The sequence below is a fragment of the Rhopilema esculentum genome, chromosome 3, assembly GCF_057945365.1.
Source record: "Rhopilema esculentum isolate cy_ngs chromosome 3, ASM5794536v1, whole genome shotgun sequence".
NCBI classification, from domain to species: Eukaryota; Metazoa; Cnidaria; class Scyphozoa; order Rhizostomeae; family Rhizostomatidae; genus Rhopilema; species Rhopilema esculentum.
The window spans coordinates 1,794,742-1,813,835 of NC_142817.1; the positions used below are offsets into that span (position 1 = coordinate 1,794,742).

A 19,094-nucleotide genomic window follows, 5' to 3' on the forward strand; every position below is an offset into this window, starting at 1 on the left:
ACTCGGTTCTTTTCTCTTCGCAAACGTGCTCCTAGTTGTCACCTGGACCCTACTTTCTCTTCAGGCTCAAAGAAAATTGGCCAATGAGGTTTGAGAAATTGCTACTTCAACCAATCAAATCACTGCATTCGACAGAAGGAAATTACTGGAATGTTACCATCAATCAACAATTCACCTGCTGAACTTTACGTTGCTTAGATAGGTCGGTTGGCGGCTATCCCAGCCAAAAAAATGTCTTCTGAGGCTTCTATGTGAAGAAATTTCACAAAGGTAAGACCATTTTCTGGTTCTTTGGCAAATTCTTGTCATATTGATATAAAATTCATGCTGCTTTTACATTCATAAGCAGCCCAAATATGCTCGAAAAAATCTCGCAATACGCCTAGGCCAGTACGTATGCGATCTCATATCCCGGAAAGTTGCTCGTCATATACAAACTTTTAACCTCTAAATGGCAGCAATATTAAATTTTGAACAATCTATTGCCTTTGCTAAATTTGTACCTATCTTCTATGAATTGCGAAAATTGTACCGTCTATTTTATTTTTCTTATGTTTTGATAGTGAGGACAGCCTGAGCTACGAAGAATAAAGATAGGTGTATTACGTCGAATTATAAATGTCTGAACATATTCCTAAAGGACGTTGGTTTTGCTACATAATCAAGTATATTATTGTTTCATTAGTTGATTTTGAGGGAAACCCTGAAGCAATACGGATTTTTAGACTTCAGGAGAGGATAAAACCTCGACGTGCTTATTATTAGCAGTTTGCGCGTGGTAGCTATTGCAGGTGTCCAGTGAAAAAACAGATTCGCAAATATTCTTAAAACGTACCCTAAACTGAAGGTAAAAGATTTAAAACCAAATTTTTCATGGGCACGTCAAAAAGTTTTCTCAGAAGCCACGGACCGTTTGTCGTTAATAGCGATGACGTAAGGTATTCCCCTCGTGATTATCACTGTCGTTACCACATAATTCATTCCTTATACATATGTCTCCTTAGGAACATCGCTGTGAATAGCAGTTATTTCAATACAAATACAAGGCAGGAATTTCGAAATGCAATATTGCGATTATACTTTGACTTTGCTGGTGGGTTTAGACACCAGGACTATTGGGAGATCAATTTTCGAGTTTCACTATGGCTCCGACTGCTACAAGGCCTTGGGAATAAAATTTAAACAGGCGAGGGGCTGAAGGATGAATGTGCATGAAGTCAATTTAGCACTTCATGGTGAATGTTAATATCGTACACACAATATACATTGCTGAAATAAATGTTGCTTGGGGTTTCAACAATTTTTGGAAATAACTGAAAGGGGGCGTACTTGTTTTGCTTTTTTCTGCAGACTTTAGAGGAAAAAGCCTTGATTTTCTGCCACTGCTGTGGTGCGTGGGATCGTTCCATGCCAAGTGGACTACGGGTCATCCATAAGATAGGAACATCCTGAAAATTTCAGCTTGATATCTTGTAGCATTCCAAAGATATGGTTCTTCAAAGTTTCTAGCTTTGGCTCTGATGCAGAATGCTGGGAGGTGGAAACAAATAATTTGTAAACTTTAAGCTCCAACATTTCTTGATCTGATTTTAGTAGCCCCTTCAAAACTGATACTCTGGAACCTTTTGGGGAGCAGTAACAGAAAAAAAATTACAAAAAATTCATGCTTCAATATTTGGCCTATAATGGTGTCCTAATGTTGTTAAAAATTTACTTCTGGAAGCAAAAAATTCAAACTTTATAGGGCCAGTGTTTGAATTAAAAAAATCTTTATGAAGCAAAGCTTATTTTTGTGCAACTTTCTAAAGTGAACTGCAATTTTTAAGTGAATCAGAGGGAAGAAATTATTATTTATGAGGCTCTCAAAATTGTTCCAGGCTAAAGTTTGAGGAAATATGGTCCCTGTTTTTGAGCCCCCAGAAAAGTAGGATGGAATTTGCTTTGATGGTTGAAATTTTCTCTAATGTGATGCTGGTCATAGTTCAATATAATCAGGAGAAAAGTCATGGGGACTCATTGGGAAGTTAAAATTTTAGGGAATCGAAAAAGTGCTGAAGTCGGCAAAAATTTACAGTTGACAGATATCATACTTCCTGGTCAGTAGTTTAAACCAACATTAAAACCTGATTATGAATGTTTAAAAGATGAATTTATATGGTGATTAGGAAGTCAATTTGAGAAATAAACCTCCCAAAAATTGATTATTTATCTTGTACAAGGAGGGCAACATACACAGATTTTTCAGCAAATTGGCACAACCTTATTGTTTTTGGTTAAGGTTTCTAGTCATTGTTTTGGTTTGACCATCCCAGATGGTACTAGAATGTTTCGATCAACAAGAAACAGGCAAAGAAATTGATCAAATGTAATAATTTATTTTGCTAAAAAATAATTTCCAAAAAACATCACCAATAAACAACATGTTGCTGCATCTATCATTTAGTACTTATTAACTACACAACTTGGTAAAACTGTCGAACAGAGTCAAAATCTCTCTTTGCTTTGTGGTTGTGTCTCATTTTAAGCGAGGTTACTTTCCACAGAATATTTGTAACTGGAATCCAGTAGATGTTCCCTTTTGCTGGCCAAGTGAAAGCATTGGAGGAGACAGATAGTTTAATACACTTGACCTGGATGTCCTGGTTTTCTTCAGACATCCTTGTTTTTACTTATGAAAAAACAGGAAGACTAGGTGACACATGCAAGCTTGCCTGGGCTACAAAGATCAAATGACAGCAGCAATTGATACTCCAGAGAAATGTATCGATGGTGTCAAAGCAAATATAAATGCCATCAAGTTCTTTTTCATGACAAAAGCTGCCATTGAATCTCTTTTAGACAGGTCATTTGCTGGAAAAATTAGGCCTTTTTTCCTGTCAAGGTTTTCTCTTCGGATTCCTTGCCAAGAAACATGCTGGAATAGATTAAGACTTGGGGCATGTTGAAATTTGCCAAAAATTTCAAAATGGCGGAATTTTTCAAAATGGCGATTTTTTTACAATGTTTTGGCTACAATGTATCGATATGGTCTTCTAAGACGAGCATTTCTTGGCACCAAAGTGTCTTACAATGTTAAAGGCATGTTTGTTGTCATGACTGATCTTAAAGAAATCAAAATGGTATACTTTTGATGATTCTGATGGCCGACAACAAACTTTGACTGGGTCACAGACGACACACTACACCATGGGAACGATTTTCCAGCCATCATTCCTGGTGATAAAGGGACACGCTTATATGAATCATTCGTAGATCTATTGCACCACGGAAAGAAAGATTATGGCTTATATGTTATTCCAAAGAAACGGGCAGGCCTTCCAGCAATGCCTGATTTTGAAGACATAATCAAAGATTCACCACTGATTGAAGAGGCATTTCATCGTGATGTAGCTTGGGTATTGTGTGGAGCTGTAAGTAAAGAGATGCTTCTAGAAATACAGCCTGGATTAGACACTTATGCTCTCCAGCTAGTTGCATCATGGACAAACTTCATGAAAGCTTCAACAGATTGTACTACAAGAAGGTGCAAACTAGAAAATCTTCCTGTTACTCCTCCAGATGATAACGTCGTCAAATGGTATATGGACATGATTCAAAATATGCTTGATCAGCTAGAAATAGATCATATTTTTCTTCATGCAGATCAAGCAATTTATTCAAAAGTTCTTATTATTCAATGGCTAAACCAAGGGAAGTACGATCAAATCATCACCTACTTGGGCGGCTTCCATCCCATAATAGTCAATTTGAATATCCTTGGAAAAAAGTATTCTTGTCTCAGACTTAAGGAATGGTGGATGAATGCCGATGTAATAGCACAAGGGTCTGCTGGTCAAGCGATGAAAAGAAGGCATTGCCATAGAAGCATAAGGCTACAAAAACAGGCTTTTGAAGCCTTGCTTCGCTATCAAATGAAGGGTGTCCTGAACAAAGGTGAATTCAGTCCAAGATTCAAAAGGAAAATTGTGAATTTGAGGCTTGTCCAATCAACCGCCAATTTGAAGTCCATAACTAATTCACAAGAATTCAAACAGATTATGAACAATTTAACAGATGCCTTTGACACACAGGATCAAATGATGATGCAATACATTCGTGATGTCTCGGCTATGTTATGCTTCGTCAGTGCTGTAAAAGAGAAAAAACAATTGAGCGCCATTTAGCAGCAGAGCGTGTTTTGTTGCGAGTGTTTTGCATTTGGGCATCAAAACTATACCCGTTACCTGACATTTCAACATGTCAAGCTGCAGGATATTAGATCAAAGCAAGAGCGAGCATGGAATGACCTTCTGGTTAATGGCTTTGGTGGTTCAGTCTCTGGCAAACCATACTTGACTAATCATGGCGACTTGGTAACCGAAACAACCATTAACAGAGAGGTAAGGGTCAGAGGGAGCCCCATGCAAGGTGGATTAAGCACCGATGAGAAGGCTGTTGATACCTTTGTAAAGACCAGTCATTTCATGGCTACTGTTCGAGCCATACTGAAAGTACGTTTGAATGTTTTGACGCAGTCCGTTCACAAAGAATCAACTGTTTGTGCGATAAAGAAGCACGAGGCAATGACCGAAGATCTTGTTTTGCAACTTGATAAGTATTATGATCCATTCCTAGATGGTCCTGCAAGACATTTCAAAACTGGAGCCGAAATCGTGCCATCGGTCATTGAGGGACTTCTGAATTCATCTGCAGTAGGAGAAGCAATGTATGCTGAGTTTATTGACGAAAGACTCAAAGCCAAAGAAAGTAGGGTTAGTAAATTTGCATCAATAAAAATCCTAGGATCAAAACTGGCATGGAGCCGGCAAAAAGGTTTCCAAAGCCATAAGCATTCTCAAGGAGGACAGGCAAACATTTGGAGCACTTTTTGGTAAAGGCTACAAGTCCAAGAGACGCACATTCTTATCCTTTTACAACTGTTCCACTAGCTTTAGCATCACCTGACAGTGATCTCAGACAAGGCTGGAAAGTTGCATTATGAAATTCTCTGATAGAAGAATCTATAGCAGAAGTGCAAACACCTTTGTCTAAAGCAGCGTGGATAATTGACGGCATGGCTGCAGTAAGGTCAATCAAAAGTGAACCGACTTGGGAAGAGTATGCAAAGGCATACTTCAGATTCTGCACACCTGCAGCCTAAGATCTTCAGAAGTGGCAAATGAAGATAGGACATGAAAGATTCGTAAATATCGAGTCAATATTCGTAAATGTTCAAATATCGGCATAAAAGCCTGTAGTATTTTGGCAGCATACTACAGAATCACTGGTTGTGATACGACGTCTTTTCCATTTGGAATTGAAAAATTAATATCATGGAAAAAGATGGTCAAATTGAGATGCTATAGTCTGCTGAACAACTTTGGTTCCACTCTTCCTTCCATCGGATTTTGTCTCTTGATAAAGAGTTCTTTCGAATTGTCATGTAGGGAGGCAAAAAAGATGAATGCCATGTTGACACAATAATTCGAATGTACGAAAGGCAGAAAGTCAAGTCAAGTTTGGAAATGATGAAAATGGCTCCAGGCTCACATATGGCATCAATGCACAAAGCAGATGATTAACTTTCCTCTGTTGACTGAAACATGGGGATGGAAAGAAGTATACGTGCAACCAGTTTCCCCAAATAACAACCAGTAGGACACTGATAATGGAGCAGAAGTTGTTGGTGGAAGTGAAAACAGTGAAGCAGAAAGCACAGATGATAGTGACTATGACTTTGATGCTGACTCAGATGGAAGTTAGGATGACTTTTAGTTTTCAGTATTGAAATTTATGATGGAGTTGGACCATAATAGAACCTTTTTCGTTGCGTTTGTTTAACTTTTATATGGTTTCTGGCCACAGTTACTTTGTTTTATGGAGCGAAGCGCCAAAATTGTTGATTTGTTTAGTTCTGCCACTTTAAGAACACCATTTTGAATTTTTGATGATTAGTCATGACAACAAACATGCTTTTAACATAGTAGGTCACTTTGGTGCCAAGTGATGCTCGTCTTAGAAGACTATATCGATACATTGTAGCCAATACATTGTAAAAAATTTGCCATTTTGAAAAATTCCGCCATTTTGAAAAATTCCGCCATTTTGAAATTTTCGGCAAATTTCAACATGCCCCAAGTCTTAATCTATTCCAGCATGTTTCTTGGCAAGGAATCAGAAGAGAAAACCTTGACAGGAAAAAAGGCCTAATTTTTCCAACAGATGACCTGTCTATTTGCTTTTAGTTTCAATTTGAGACACAATATTCAAACTGCTAAGCAATTCCTGGAAACACCGTAATGATCTTTATAAGAGAAGTCTTTGTGTACAGCCTTGTGTCGTTTTTAGCATAAAAGTTGTTCTTATGTTAGACTTTTGCCATTTTCAAATACATAGAAAAAAGCTTGAAAAACAATCCATTGCACAGAACCAATTTGATTTATGGTAGTTATTTTGTTTGCAATTTTCTTTCATGAAGTAGGGGGCAGGCATCCCGAAATGTGTTATTAGGCTGCGTTCACACTGGGCAATCTTTTTGTCTTCAGTCGCTATGAGATAATTTCTATAGAATCTATTGTAGTGTTAAAATTGCCAAATACAAAGACCCAAGTTAATGCAATTTTGCTTGTTAGTTAGCTGCCACATTAGTTACAAGCTCCTGTAGAAAAGGAGTCACTCACTGCAAACTATAAAGAGCTAGCTTTTTGAGAGGGATGGATCCACTGAATTCTCTCTGTTGGACCTCATTTCATCATCGCTTTTCTGCTGACAAATGATTGTACTTACATTTCAATTCCAATTCTTGTATTTCAAATTTGGGGCTCTCCGACAAACATGAATGTATTTTAAACAAAAGAATCCTTATGAACAATGCCATTCCACAAGTTTTTAAAAGCAGGAAATGTGAACAGCCAAAAATGGGAGCAATCTAGCATAAACTTGACTCTTAAGCGCCCATTGTGAACGCAGCCTTAGACCAAAGAGGCTAATAACATGCAAGTAAAATACAATGGCTTCCATACCTGTTTTGTATGGCAAACAAGTCACATTCACAGAGTAAAAACAAAGGAAATGGAAATTTGGGTTTTTTGGAAAGAATTTCAATATAAGACTTTTCACCTGCAAAGCCTCAATCACAAATCCAAATTAGGGTCTACCAAAAAAATTGAGGGCCACTACGCCTATAGCTTTGGAAAAAACTGTTATTAGACTATTATAGCTCTGTTATTAAACTATTATTAGTCTAATATGCTGTAAGCCACCCCAGAGTTGATTGGTCTAGTCAGGCTGACTTCAGATCAGTTCAGCTCTACACAGACACACCCCCTAGCTGGCAAGCGATGCTAACATTACCCCCCCAGGCTAGCTTGTTATTTGCAAGCATGTGACTCATCCCCCCCCCCCCATTCGCATTTGTAGTCAGTGTTGTGTGTTTCTTGAGTTGCTTGGTTGTGATTGTGTTTTCGTTGTTTGAGTGTGTTGTTTTAGTTTTTTTATAGATGTTCTTGCTTCTTTGTAGCACTTCCTATTCTTTAGAGTCACTTCCTCTTCTTTGGAGTGTGGCATTCTGTATTGGCCTGGACAATTTAGACACTTATGATACTTTTGAAAAAATTACCTTAACACATTTGTTTTCGTAGTTCTAAGGAAAAGGTTAATCTAGCTAATAAGAAATAACATTAACAATCATTTTAACTCTGTCACTTCTTGTAGTTTAATTGATGAATATGAATCTTGAGATACCATTCTAGTGTTTCAAAAGCTGTTTAATCCCCTATTTCCGAGCCCAATGATGTTGGTTTTGATCAACTTATCAATAAAAATTTCGGCCTACCCTAAGTTATTCCTTGATGTTTATACTCTGAGGATTGTCTGACAGTACTCAACTAGGCTTTGTTTCTATCCTGCTATATTTTTGACTACCACAGTTTCCATCTTGATTTTGCACTTAATACACCAATTATACATTACAGCCAATTTGGTGACTTCCAAATTTCCCACAGAAAATGATACCAACCAGCCCAGCCTAGACAATCTTTTTTATTCTATAGGTCAAGGACGAAGAGCAGGCAGAGAAATGGATGTGATAAACACTGTACACAAGCACTTGTTCTCCTACCTGCCAATCTGCAGTGGTGAAAGTGAGAAAGAGACAACATCAAAGCTGGCCTATTACTACATTCCATTCCGTCTTAGAACTAAACTGGATCAATCTTTGCTTGAAGGGCTGCCTAGAGAGTTTCTGATCCCACCTCAAAACCCAACAGAATTGCAACTGCTAATGGGAAAATTATGTTTAGAACTAGAGGATACTAATGAGCAGTTTTTTGAACATCTTTCCAGAACCCTTACAGTTACAAATCAAAATGTTCGAGCAACATTCATTGCTGTATGTAAAGAGATTATAGTTACAGGTATAAACTGGGGAAGGGTGGTATCAATATTTGTGTTTGCTGGAGTGCTTTGCCACTATTTCATTTTGCACAAACAGCCTCAAGTTGTAGTTGAAGTCACTGCAGTGCTCTGTGAGTTCATAGATGAACATGTTATGCCATGGATAAACAAAAATGGTGGCTGGGTAAGTGGATACTTTTATAGTACATTTAAACCTGCTTGTTAGGCAACTAATCAAAACCTTGGCCTTGTCCAATTCAAGTTTAATGCAGTATGAACTCATTTTTAGAGTAGCTGGCCTTATATGCCTTAATTCTCTATAGATAATAGGGAAAGCAAAGTTTCTGGAAAACAATAAAATTAAATCCCATCCCATTCCAGCTTTTACCCAATAAGGAATGTTTATAGTTGTGATCTGTTCACTCCAAGACATAGCACTAAATTCAAGGTTACAAAATGGCAATCTAGACTTCTCACACAGCTCTAATATTCAAACAATTCTTTGATATTTATCTTAGAACATTTTTTTAACATTTGAGCTTGTGAGGGGAGCACTAAGGCAAAAGCAACTTATTGCTTAGCTGCATAGGACCAGACCTACATATTTCCTTATAAGTTTTGCTGCATTGCTGCTAAATTCTTGATTCAGCCCTAAAAGCCTCCATGAGATAAGGCAAGGGTCATGGTCAAAAATTGCAGGCAATTATATGGGGTTAAGGTCAGGGACAGCAAGGGGTACAAGGGCTTAACCCCCAATAATTCCCTTGCCTTGGTTTATTCATGTTGAGCCCCCCCCAAACATTTTGGCGCTCTTAATCTACCATTTGCCCCTTGGTCGAGATTTGAAAACGCAGACCAAGTTGTAAAGCTTGAACCACTTGCACCATTAATTGATTGGCTTATTACAGTTTTTTATCAATATCATTTTTTGGTAAGATTACTTTAACTGTAGATTGTATTTATAGATTAAGTTTTATCTGCTTTTTAAAAGTTGAAGGAAATCAATTTTTGTAATTCCTATGCAATAATATATGTTATTGAACCCATGCTCATTGGTGCTTTCATTCCCATTGACATGAAATTTTCTTTGCCATTATTGCCACAATTGTTTCTAGTTTTACCATAAATTGTTAATAAAGCTCTCTAAGAAGTTTGTAACCCATTAGTACAGTACTAAATGTATTGATGTAGGACTTAACAGGAGCTTTAATTTCCTAGGAGGCTATGTCAGATGCAATGTCAAAGAAAAGCAAGTTTTGGACAAATGCTTTAGCTTTCGGAGGCCTTTGGGCAACAACATATTTGATATTGTCTGGAAGGTAATTGACTGTGAAAACTGGTGCTTGTGTAATTTTGTCAATTGTATTTTATTGAGTAAAAGGGCACTCACTGCTGGGGTAAATGCATTTTCTGAGCTAGATAATATACTGATAATAGGCAAAGGCACTTAAATTCTGGCTTAATCGTAGCCACGTGTGAAAATTTGGCTCTATGCGGACAGTGCATTTACGATAAGTTTCATTGAAAGCAGTGCTGATATAAATAGTTTTCATCTTTTTTGGGGAAGATTTTAGAGTTTTTGCTGTTACTTGGCACATTGAGATCTGCTATTAGACAGAAATATTTGGTTTTTGAGAGTTGTCTTTTGAAAATAAGGGTTGTTGTAAAGAAAACACATAAATTTATTTTCAATGGTAGCAAAAATTGGCATTCTGAATTCCATGATTTCAAAAATGCGAGCAAACTTTTTAATCAAGAAAAGGTTGTGATTCAGAATGATAAAGACATTCTCGACTCATGTGCATGTTATTTGTCTGTCTTGAAATTTGTAGTAATGTTGTGTTTAGTTTTTTGTTTTGAAAACAAGGTTTTTTGTTGATCCATCATCTGTATCATAATCTAAGATAATTTACAAAATTTTCCATCACCCAATAAATATCCATTATTCTGTATTTCATCACACAAATTGTACTACAGTGATATCTGTGCTTTCTGTAATCTGATTATGATAGATCAAAAATAGAGGTACACCATGGTGCAAAATTGATGTCTCTGTATGTGTTTTTTTTCTTCCGGAGTTGGGGTCTTGTTTCATGTCCCAGTGATAGTTCATTCCACAGCAATTAGTAGTTCAGAGCCCAGTAACAGTACTTCCAAAACCTGAAGGATATGTGCATTTGAAGCTGTCACAGTTCTGCTGTGTCAATCATTCAGAGCTCTGTTGTTCAAGTTGCTCCCCACTCTATCTTGGCCAATATAAAGGCCCCCAACAATATTCTGTCACACTAAACAAACAACACAAAATGTTTAATGTTTCACCCTTTCTTCATTTTCTTCAACAACCTATTGTCATCAATATTTTGTTCTGTGTGCCTTACATAAAATAGACAGGTCAGTGGTAGAATTAGCCCAATAGTAGCTTTATTTCCTGTTCAGGAAAACAAATCTTAAAGGCAAACAGCAGAGATATAAGTTTGTTTGAGTCAGGGTCCTGGGCAATTTATAAATATCTACCAATGTTATCTCCACTAAACTGTCACATGATACCCCCATGTGATCAGTTGTCATTCTCTTGACAGTAATGACAGAAGGAGAGTTGCAGCATTTCTTCCTGCCAGCAAAAGGCAAAACTGATCATAATATAAAAAGGGGAGGATGCTGCAACAGACTCTTCAAAACATTTTTGGGATGTGTCCTGGTAACATCACATCCAGGATCAAATCACAACAGCCTGGCCAAGAGACTCAATATCCATTGTCCGTGCCTTTTCAACAACCCTTTTTGTAAACAAATCTTCACAATTTTATAAATCTCCTCTTTGGTTAAGCTATAGGTAGGCAATTGCCATTCCAACTAAGAAAACAAAGTAAGGAAACTGGAACATATGACAGTATGGCCTGACCATGAATTCGTGAACGTTTAGTTCCAAGTTTGTGATTCTTGGTTTAGGAACTGATACTAAAGGGGCTTACTGTAAAAGCTCTATTATGCCCTGGGAGTTTTAATTTTTTTCTGTCCAAGAGGGGGCTTATTAGAGAAGGGGGCTAGGCTAATAAATGTTCTCAAAATACTTTGCAAGCAGCTTCCAAAGTTTGGTAAAAGTAAAAAAATAAAATGTTCTTTTCTTCATAAGAACAAATTTCGTCCTCTGGGACTCTTTGGAAAGGATAAAAATCAGTATCTTCAAGGAAATCTTTACATGGGCTGTATTGAATGATCCTGTCACCCTCAAATCTGTCAAGAGACCCTATATAGGGGAGGGTTGATAAAGAGGTGGCTTAAAAGAGAGGGGGCTAACTAGAGCTTTTACAGTAAGGCATCTTTCATTATGAAAATGACCAATCCGTGAGTGTGATTCCTCTCACATGCTCATTTATTGGCTGATGTTGATTGCCAGATAGAGGTAAATACTGAAAATTTAACTACATAAAACTACATGAAATCAAAGTTTGGCATTGTATGGTAAAATTGAGGTTTTTTAGTCAATGAATGTACAATGTAACAAAGGCCCTAATGGAAGAATGAGGAATAGAAGCAATGATGACTTCTGGCAGTAAAATCTCTTTTTTTTACAAATAAAGCTGGGCAATCAAAAATTAATCCCACTGAATTTTTTTGAAATCAAAATTTTCAAACGCTAGAAAGATCTAGAAAGATTTCACACATATAGACTTTCACAATAATCAAAAGAAATGTTTTCCTTGATGGTTCAAATACATCAGTGAATGTATACTAAGCATGACTGGATGCCACCAAGAACTTTTTGCCAGATAGAATCTGGAAATAACTGCGATTAAATCAAAACCAATTTTTTGCATCATATTTTTTTGGCAATTAATCTAATAATTGACAAGTGCATCCTACATACCAAGTTTCACATCTGCACAAAAATCCATTACTCTATTCATTTGTAGAAAGTACGTTTGAATGTTCGGGAGCATAACCTTTTTACAACTGACCGAATGAGACTTCTTTGGAAATCTTCGAAGCTTCACAGCAGAAAAGCTATTAGTTATGATCATTTTAGTTTGATTTTGAAGTTTTGTTGAAAGGTTGCCAACCAAGGACATTATCAGATATACAAGGCATTTTATGGACCAAACTTTTCCCCTGCTGATAAGCTAGCAACTTTTTCCCTTGAACATGTCAAAATAACATCTTCTGTGTAGCCATAATCCAGAAAAATTTCCCTGATTTGTCTAATTTTAGTTTTCGAGCAAACCATGAGTGCTCTGTGGGAAAGGTTTCCATCAGGCCCATTTTCCTCTTTTTTCGATTAAAGAAATTCCTAAGAATAAATCGTTCATAAACTATTGGTTTTCTGTAAAGACTAGTAAAAGACCCAGCCTCCTTTGTTTTGTGCGAAAACCTCAAAAAATGCCAAGGAATTTTTCATCTTGTTATGTAGTTCATCCAAGAACTGGATGCAACATGTAAGTTTTCATAGATGCAGTCACAACCCTGCCTTCAGCTAAAAATTGCAAAAGTTTCAAGGACATATAGGGACTGTGTTATTGTTGTAACCATCTTTCACTTGATTTCTATGGCTGGTCAGATTTTTTATAAAAAATAAAAAGGACAAAGGAATGTGCAAATTAATTTCACCTAAATTGACACTTGATACGAAATGTTATGAATTAAAGCTCATTAAATGGCAAGCACAAAACAGAGACTTAAAATGCAATTAACTTGTAAATAGTTTATCAACATCCGATGAAGAATTTGTTATCTTATCAAGCAATGTCAAACTTATATTTAAGAAGTATGAACTTTGAAATATTTACCACAAGTGATAAGATGCAAGAGTTCTTCTAATTTTTTCAAATGATGTTTTGCAGTGTGATCGAAATTCTTGGCTCTGAAAGGAATACAAAACTGGGTTTACCCAGGCACTTGAAAATGCCAGCACAACACTTACTTCAAAAGTGTCTGAGTTTGCTTTGATTGAAGAAACGCCAGCATATTGGAATAAAAAGAACATCACTGTGTTCGGGGTCCAGCAAACAAAAAATGCAATAACTAGAATAAAAATTGTTTTTATTGTCCGTCGTTTTTTCTTCACAACCCCTTTGTTGCGGTCCTTCCGTAACGACTGCCTCCTCAAGGCACCATCCAAATTTGTAAGGCTTTTTCGAATACGCGCGAAGTTTATGACAAATAAAATTGCTGGTATGACATACTGACAAGCTAAGGTAACAAGATATATGAAGAAAACACCAGTCTTGTTTTTCCATGCATATGTACAGTAATTGCTGATAGTTGCATTACTTCTCGTGAATTCTACTCCAGCAATTACTGGTACTTGCACAAGAAGACCGCATAAAAAAGCCCCAATTATCGCCATTTTTGTCTTTCTTGATGTTGTTCTAGTTCGTGCCAAAAATGGGTCCTTGATGGCGTAGTAACGTTCAAAACTAAGCAAGACAAGAAAATATACTGATGTACCAGCTAGCCAGAACGGAACAAGATTCCCTGTTATGAGCTTACACAAAATGTCTCCAGCAACTCCTTCTGGATGGCGAAAGGCAGATTTTGAAATGACGTAAATCGGAATTCCAATCACAGACAGCAAGAGATCTGTTGCAGCAAGCGATGTTATGTAAGCGTTGAACGGCACGAAACGAAGGTTTGGACCACTCATAAACATAACAAAACATACAATTGAATTTCCCGTCAAACCAAGCAAAGATATCAAAGAAAAACATACAATTTGCCAACCGTGTAGGACGTCACTACCGGCCATCTTAGCATTTTTTGTGATTTTACGTCCGCAATGATTTTGTCAGTTTCCGGGAATTTTGTATTCGAGGCTTTTTCAAGATGGCCTACGGCCTCGTTTTGAAAATTTCTCCTAACCTAATTATACGACTTTTTAAAGCTCAAATTTGGTTTTATCACCATAATTTTAGGCCGGATACAATTTTTCATATTTTTTGTGCTTGTATTTTAGATTTTACGGAGAAATGAAGTTTGAAAAGTTGTAAGGGGTTTGACCGCAAAAATCATTCGGGGGGAAACTTTACCCCCTAGTCGCCAATCACGGTCAAATCCCTTGTCAAATTTTTATCTTTTTGTCGTCATAAAATCAATATCGTGAGCAATGCCATAGTGAAAAATTCAAAGTTTACTTAAATCATTGCTCGCAATCCGAATCTGAGGTCAAAAATTTTGTACAAAATAATTTGAAGAATTTTTCAAAATGAGGCCGTTAGTCGAATTGGTCTATTGTATGAATAAAATGTTAACCTCGTATCTCAAATTACAATTTTTATGGAAGACGAATGTGACAGTGATTGCGATGGCCGCGTTTGAACTGAAATATTGGGAGCTTTTGTGCTACTGCCTAATATTTCTTATTGGCCTTATTGGCAATTTACTCGTTTGTGTGGTGTTCTTCAGTAACGGCCCAACTTTCCGCAATGCGCCATTTAATGTCTACTTGATGGGACTGGCAACGACAGATCTTATTCTTGCAATCGTTTGTTTACCAATTTATGTAATGTCGACATCAGCATTTGATCATCCCACCGGAGCCAAAGGAACAGTTTTTTGCAAATGTGTAACAAGTTACCTCCTGCCCTTTTGGCTTGGTGGAGCATCAGTTTACATATTAGTTTTCATAAGCTTCGAAAGATATCGTGCTATGCGGTACCCCCTCAAGTCACGCACTGGACAGTCGTGTCACAGAATCTGGCTCAATATTGCTGCAAGTTGGTTTATTGGATTTGTAATACAGCTACCCACCGTTTTAAGTTTAAAACGTATTTCTAGTGGTGAAACCCCCAATTTGGGAAATTACTGTGTGTTTTCATGGAACGATGAAACATTAAAGAAGGGCATCTTCGCCGCGGCTTTCGCATTTCAGTACGGCATACCAGCAATTTTATTTACAGTGAATTTTTTCCGAATTCGACAATGTCTCGGAAAACTTGATGAAAATCTAAAGCGATGTTTTGGTGATGACCGTTTCAAAAAGCAGTTAATGGAAAACCGAAAAAAATCTGTCCGTATAGTGTTTCTTTGTTCTGCCACATTTTTTCTTTGTTGGACGCCCAATAATATCATGTACTTTTTGTTTCAATATGAAGGCAAAAAGGACAATACCTCTTGGAACACGGATCCTTATCAAGTAAACATTGTGCTTGGCTACTTTAATTCTTGTATGAATCCAATACTGTATGCATTTCAAAGCAAAGAGTTTAGACAAAACTGCAAAAAGGCTCTGAAAAGGATGTTCAAGAAGCCAGACAAAACAGAAAGTATTCACAATGCAATTAGGAACAGAACAGTTTCAGCAAAGAATACTCTGACTACCAAGGATAAAAAACAATTATTGAAGTATGCAGTTTAGGATTATAAATAATTATTGATTAGTAACTAAGATACAGGAAAATATTATCCAATCTATTCATTTTGATTAAGTTTACAGGACTTTAAAAGCTCCAAAAGACTATAATCGCACATCGATCCGATCGGAAGTACAGTGGTCCCTAGAGACAACGAAAATTTTCATTCAATTTTGAATCAAACGGGTCCAGCAAGAAATTGAAGTTTGACATTCAGAAATTCGATCATAGAGGATATCAAATATTTATCCAAGACTTTTGGCTATTGAATTACATAACGCCCTTTGTTCTGGACCAAAGCTCACGTTAAATCGATTACAGTCCCAAAACTGTAAGGCAGTCATTTTTTGACGTCGAATTAAACAAATACTGTTAAAACTATCCGTTTATATTGAAATTTATTCGAAATCTTCACAAAGTTATTCAAACTTGACGTAAAAAGATATGCTATCAGGCTTTTCAGAAATAAATCCTCAAATCGTTCCCCTTCGAAAATTTCAATAAGGCCTGTTCCTAACACTCCAATCATTGTGCTATAGTAAGATATTTTTAAGAAACGGCACCTCCCTCACATCCTGAAGAGGCAACGATTTTTGTACTTGCGTCGTTTTCTTTCAAAAATGACTAGATTTCTTTAAACGATCAAAGTACCTCTTTCTCTAGAGTTTATTGAGGTTAAACAAACGAAAATTGGGTAGAAAACATTGATATATATATATATATATATATATATATATGAGGCGGTATGAGCTGAAAGTGTGACGCTGGAATGAATTGTAATACAGCAGTTTTTCGTATGATTTGTGGATTAGATCAAGATTTGTGGATTAGATCCAAGATTATTAAAAAAAATTTGCGGTACAGAATTTGAAAATGGCTTTGAAAAAAGCAAACATTTTACAACATACTAAAAGCTTTAAGTATTCCCAAAACAATCTCATAGACTAGGTATAATCTATTTTATTCCTTCATTCCTTTTACCTTTTACAATTTACAGGAACTTCTATTCTATTCTCATTTCAGCTCTGGGATCTAACAAAAATACTTCAAATTTCTTTTCGAAAACCTGCCTTTCATCATTTCAATGTTTATCTCAGTTTGTTATTTGATCAAAGCCAGCAATTAATGTTAAATGAATCTAGAACTTTGCTCCTTCAGGCTCATCAATGCTGGTAAATATTTTAGGTCGATAATTGCGTTTTTTGTTGCTGTCTTTTTTACCAAGTTTGTTGCTTAGTTTGTGTAAAGGAAAGAGTTCATTATAACTCTTTTGGCTACGATATCATAAAAATGACATTTAAGATAGCTTTTTTATAATACCTTGTAATTTTTATGCTCATGTAATAATCAATGTTATTATTTTTATATAAAAGAGCAAAATAAAAAATGAGAATTTTATAAATATATACGTATTTGAATCTGTTTTTTAATTAACAGGGCTCTCTTCCTAATCGCTTGTTCAAGGCTTTGAGCTTATCTTGCTGATCTTGTAAATTTCTTTAATAAAACAATAAAGTAGCTGGCTAACTGTTTTAAGCCATCTTTATTGACACGTCTTTATGAGTCAATATAAACAAAGTTTTTGTCAAGCAGGTTTTGTTACCATCAATGTTTGTGTATTTTTTCAATATGTGCATGAAATCCAAGATTATACGTTAGCTTTCATTCTCTTCAATTATCATCCACCTAAAAGCTTTTTTTTCTTTCTCCAGAATAATATTGAGCTTTCCCGTTCTTAATTTCCTTAAGCCGCTATCCTCTTACCTGATGTTTTAAGAACACTGCATTCACGATAATGTAGAAGGGAAGAAAATGCCATATTGATACCAGAACACGACTGTAGATATTCACCGTCAAGGTAAATTGTTAGCTATTTCAACTTAACGGAATAGCTGCTCCCCACCTACAATCCCGGACAAAAATGGTTGAGACTTTTCAAGAAAGCTTATATTTTCACTTTCCTTTAAAAAATAGCTTTCCCCCTCCCCCAATTCAATGATGGAACTACAAATCCAACATTGCTTCGAGAGGAAAGGGGGGGATTCGAATTTACAAGGGCAAGATAAAGAAAAAAATTACAAAAATTGCATTTTGTCTCAACATTTTTGTTCGGGATTGTAGCTTTGTCATCTATTCCACCAGGGGGGGGGGGGGGCTTAACCCTGCATAATCATGTCCAAAGTATATTAAAGTTCAAATAAAACCAAGGCCACTTTGTTTTTATCATGTTTAGCAGTCAAAACTTGTTTAGCTCCCTAAATCCGTAATATGTTCCACATTCCTTGAATCCAACAACATTTGACAGGTTCATGGCTCAACACTCAACACGACTAAACAACACTAAACAAAAGTTGAGTGAAATATTTAGTGAAATGTTTAGTCGTTGTGTCAGGGCTTTGCGCACGATGTAATTGTTTCAAAGTGCAACTTGCATAGCAACTTGCAAATGATTCTCTAGATCCAAATATTTTGCTGTAAGAATTGTTATTTCCAAGTTCTTCTCTTCTAAAAGTAGAAAATTTTGTGCCCAAATTCACTCTTCATAATCGTTAACCACATCATTATGTAGGTCAGAAAAACGAGGGTGGACAACTGGGCGTGTGGTAGGATTTCTGGAAATCACGTCGAAAGATGGACCCCTTTGGTCGCGAACGAAACCTTTCATAACATGATTTGTGCGATGTTTTCTGACCAGGGGCAAAACTGCTAGGGGGTATGGGGAGGGGGTGCTGGTGGTCTTTCCCCCCATCTTTTCTTTCAATTTCCGCCCAGTTGAGAAAACAAAACAGAAGCGAGGCCAGCAACAGCAATGCATATTTCTGTCTTTCGTCCACTGATCAACGCTTTCGTCTCGAGCTCGACGTGCACTTGTTTGTTTTCGCCTCGAGATGAAGTCTGAAGTAGTGATCTACAGGGAAAGTATAGACGGAAAGTAAAGTGTGTTTGCTTTAAGAAGGAAATGAGCACAGGGCATGCCCCCCCCCCTACTTTTTGCAAAACAAGAGAGCTTTTTTCAAAATCTTTTGGTATGATTTCCAAATTTTCCCTTGACAAGCCCCCCATCCCACTTTACATCCTGCCTCGGAGCCCATGGAACACTGACTTTTTTAGAAGGATCATAAATCAAAGCATGAAGGATATGCCATCTAGGAATACGTTGTTGAGAAAAATCAAGCAATACTATCTTTGCCCTGAAATTCTTACGGTCCGAAGTATTGCACCCTTCGCCAAAAAATGGCCGTACAGCTGCCAAAGTTAATTAACTAAAAAAGTTCAAAAAGCTGTAACAAATAACAGAAAGTTTTAATCCTACAGTTCAAGCGGGAAATGATAAAAATTATCAAGAAATTGTAATTAAGATATGAATTGCAAAAA

At 36.7% G+C, this 19,094-nt stretch overlaps 3 protein-coding genes across 3 annotated transcripts; 2 read left to right on the forward strand and 1 right to left on the reverse strand.

Moving 5' to 3' along the window:
- The first annotated feature begins 118 nt into the window (after positions 1-118).
- On the forward strand, positions 119-10,416 carry LOC148960487 (apoptosis regulator Bcl-2-like). The gene is made up of 3 exons (XM_089110960.1): positions 119-270; positions 8,031-8,557; positions 9,592-10,416. Exons 2-3 carry the CDS (start codon positions 8,057-8,059, stop codon positions 9,694-9,696), a joined length of 606 nt encoding a protein of 201 aa, XP_088967086.1. The 5' UTR covers positions 119-270; positions 8,031-8,056; the 3' UTR covers positions 9,697-10,416.
- Positions 8,316-14,300, reverse strand: LOC135692948 (neuromedin-B receptor). The gene has a single exon (XM_065211309.2). The coding sequence runs from the start codon at positions 14,114-14,116 to the stop codon at positions 13,154-13,156; it is 963 nt and encodes a 320-aa protein (XP_065067381.2). The 5' UTR covers positions 14,117-14,300; the 3' UTR covers positions 8,316-13,153.
- A 128-nt stretch (positions 14,301-14,428) lies between these two features.
- Positions 14,429-18,485, forward strand: LOC135692947 (galanin receptor 2a). The gene has a single exon (XM_065211308.2). It carries the CDS (start codon positions 14,573-14,575, stop codon positions 15,722-15,724), a length of 1,152 nt encoding a protein of 383 aa, XP_065067380.2. The 5' UTR covers positions 14,429-14,572; the 3' UTR covers positions 15,725-18,485.
- Positions 18,486-19,094: the final 609 nt, after the last annotated feature.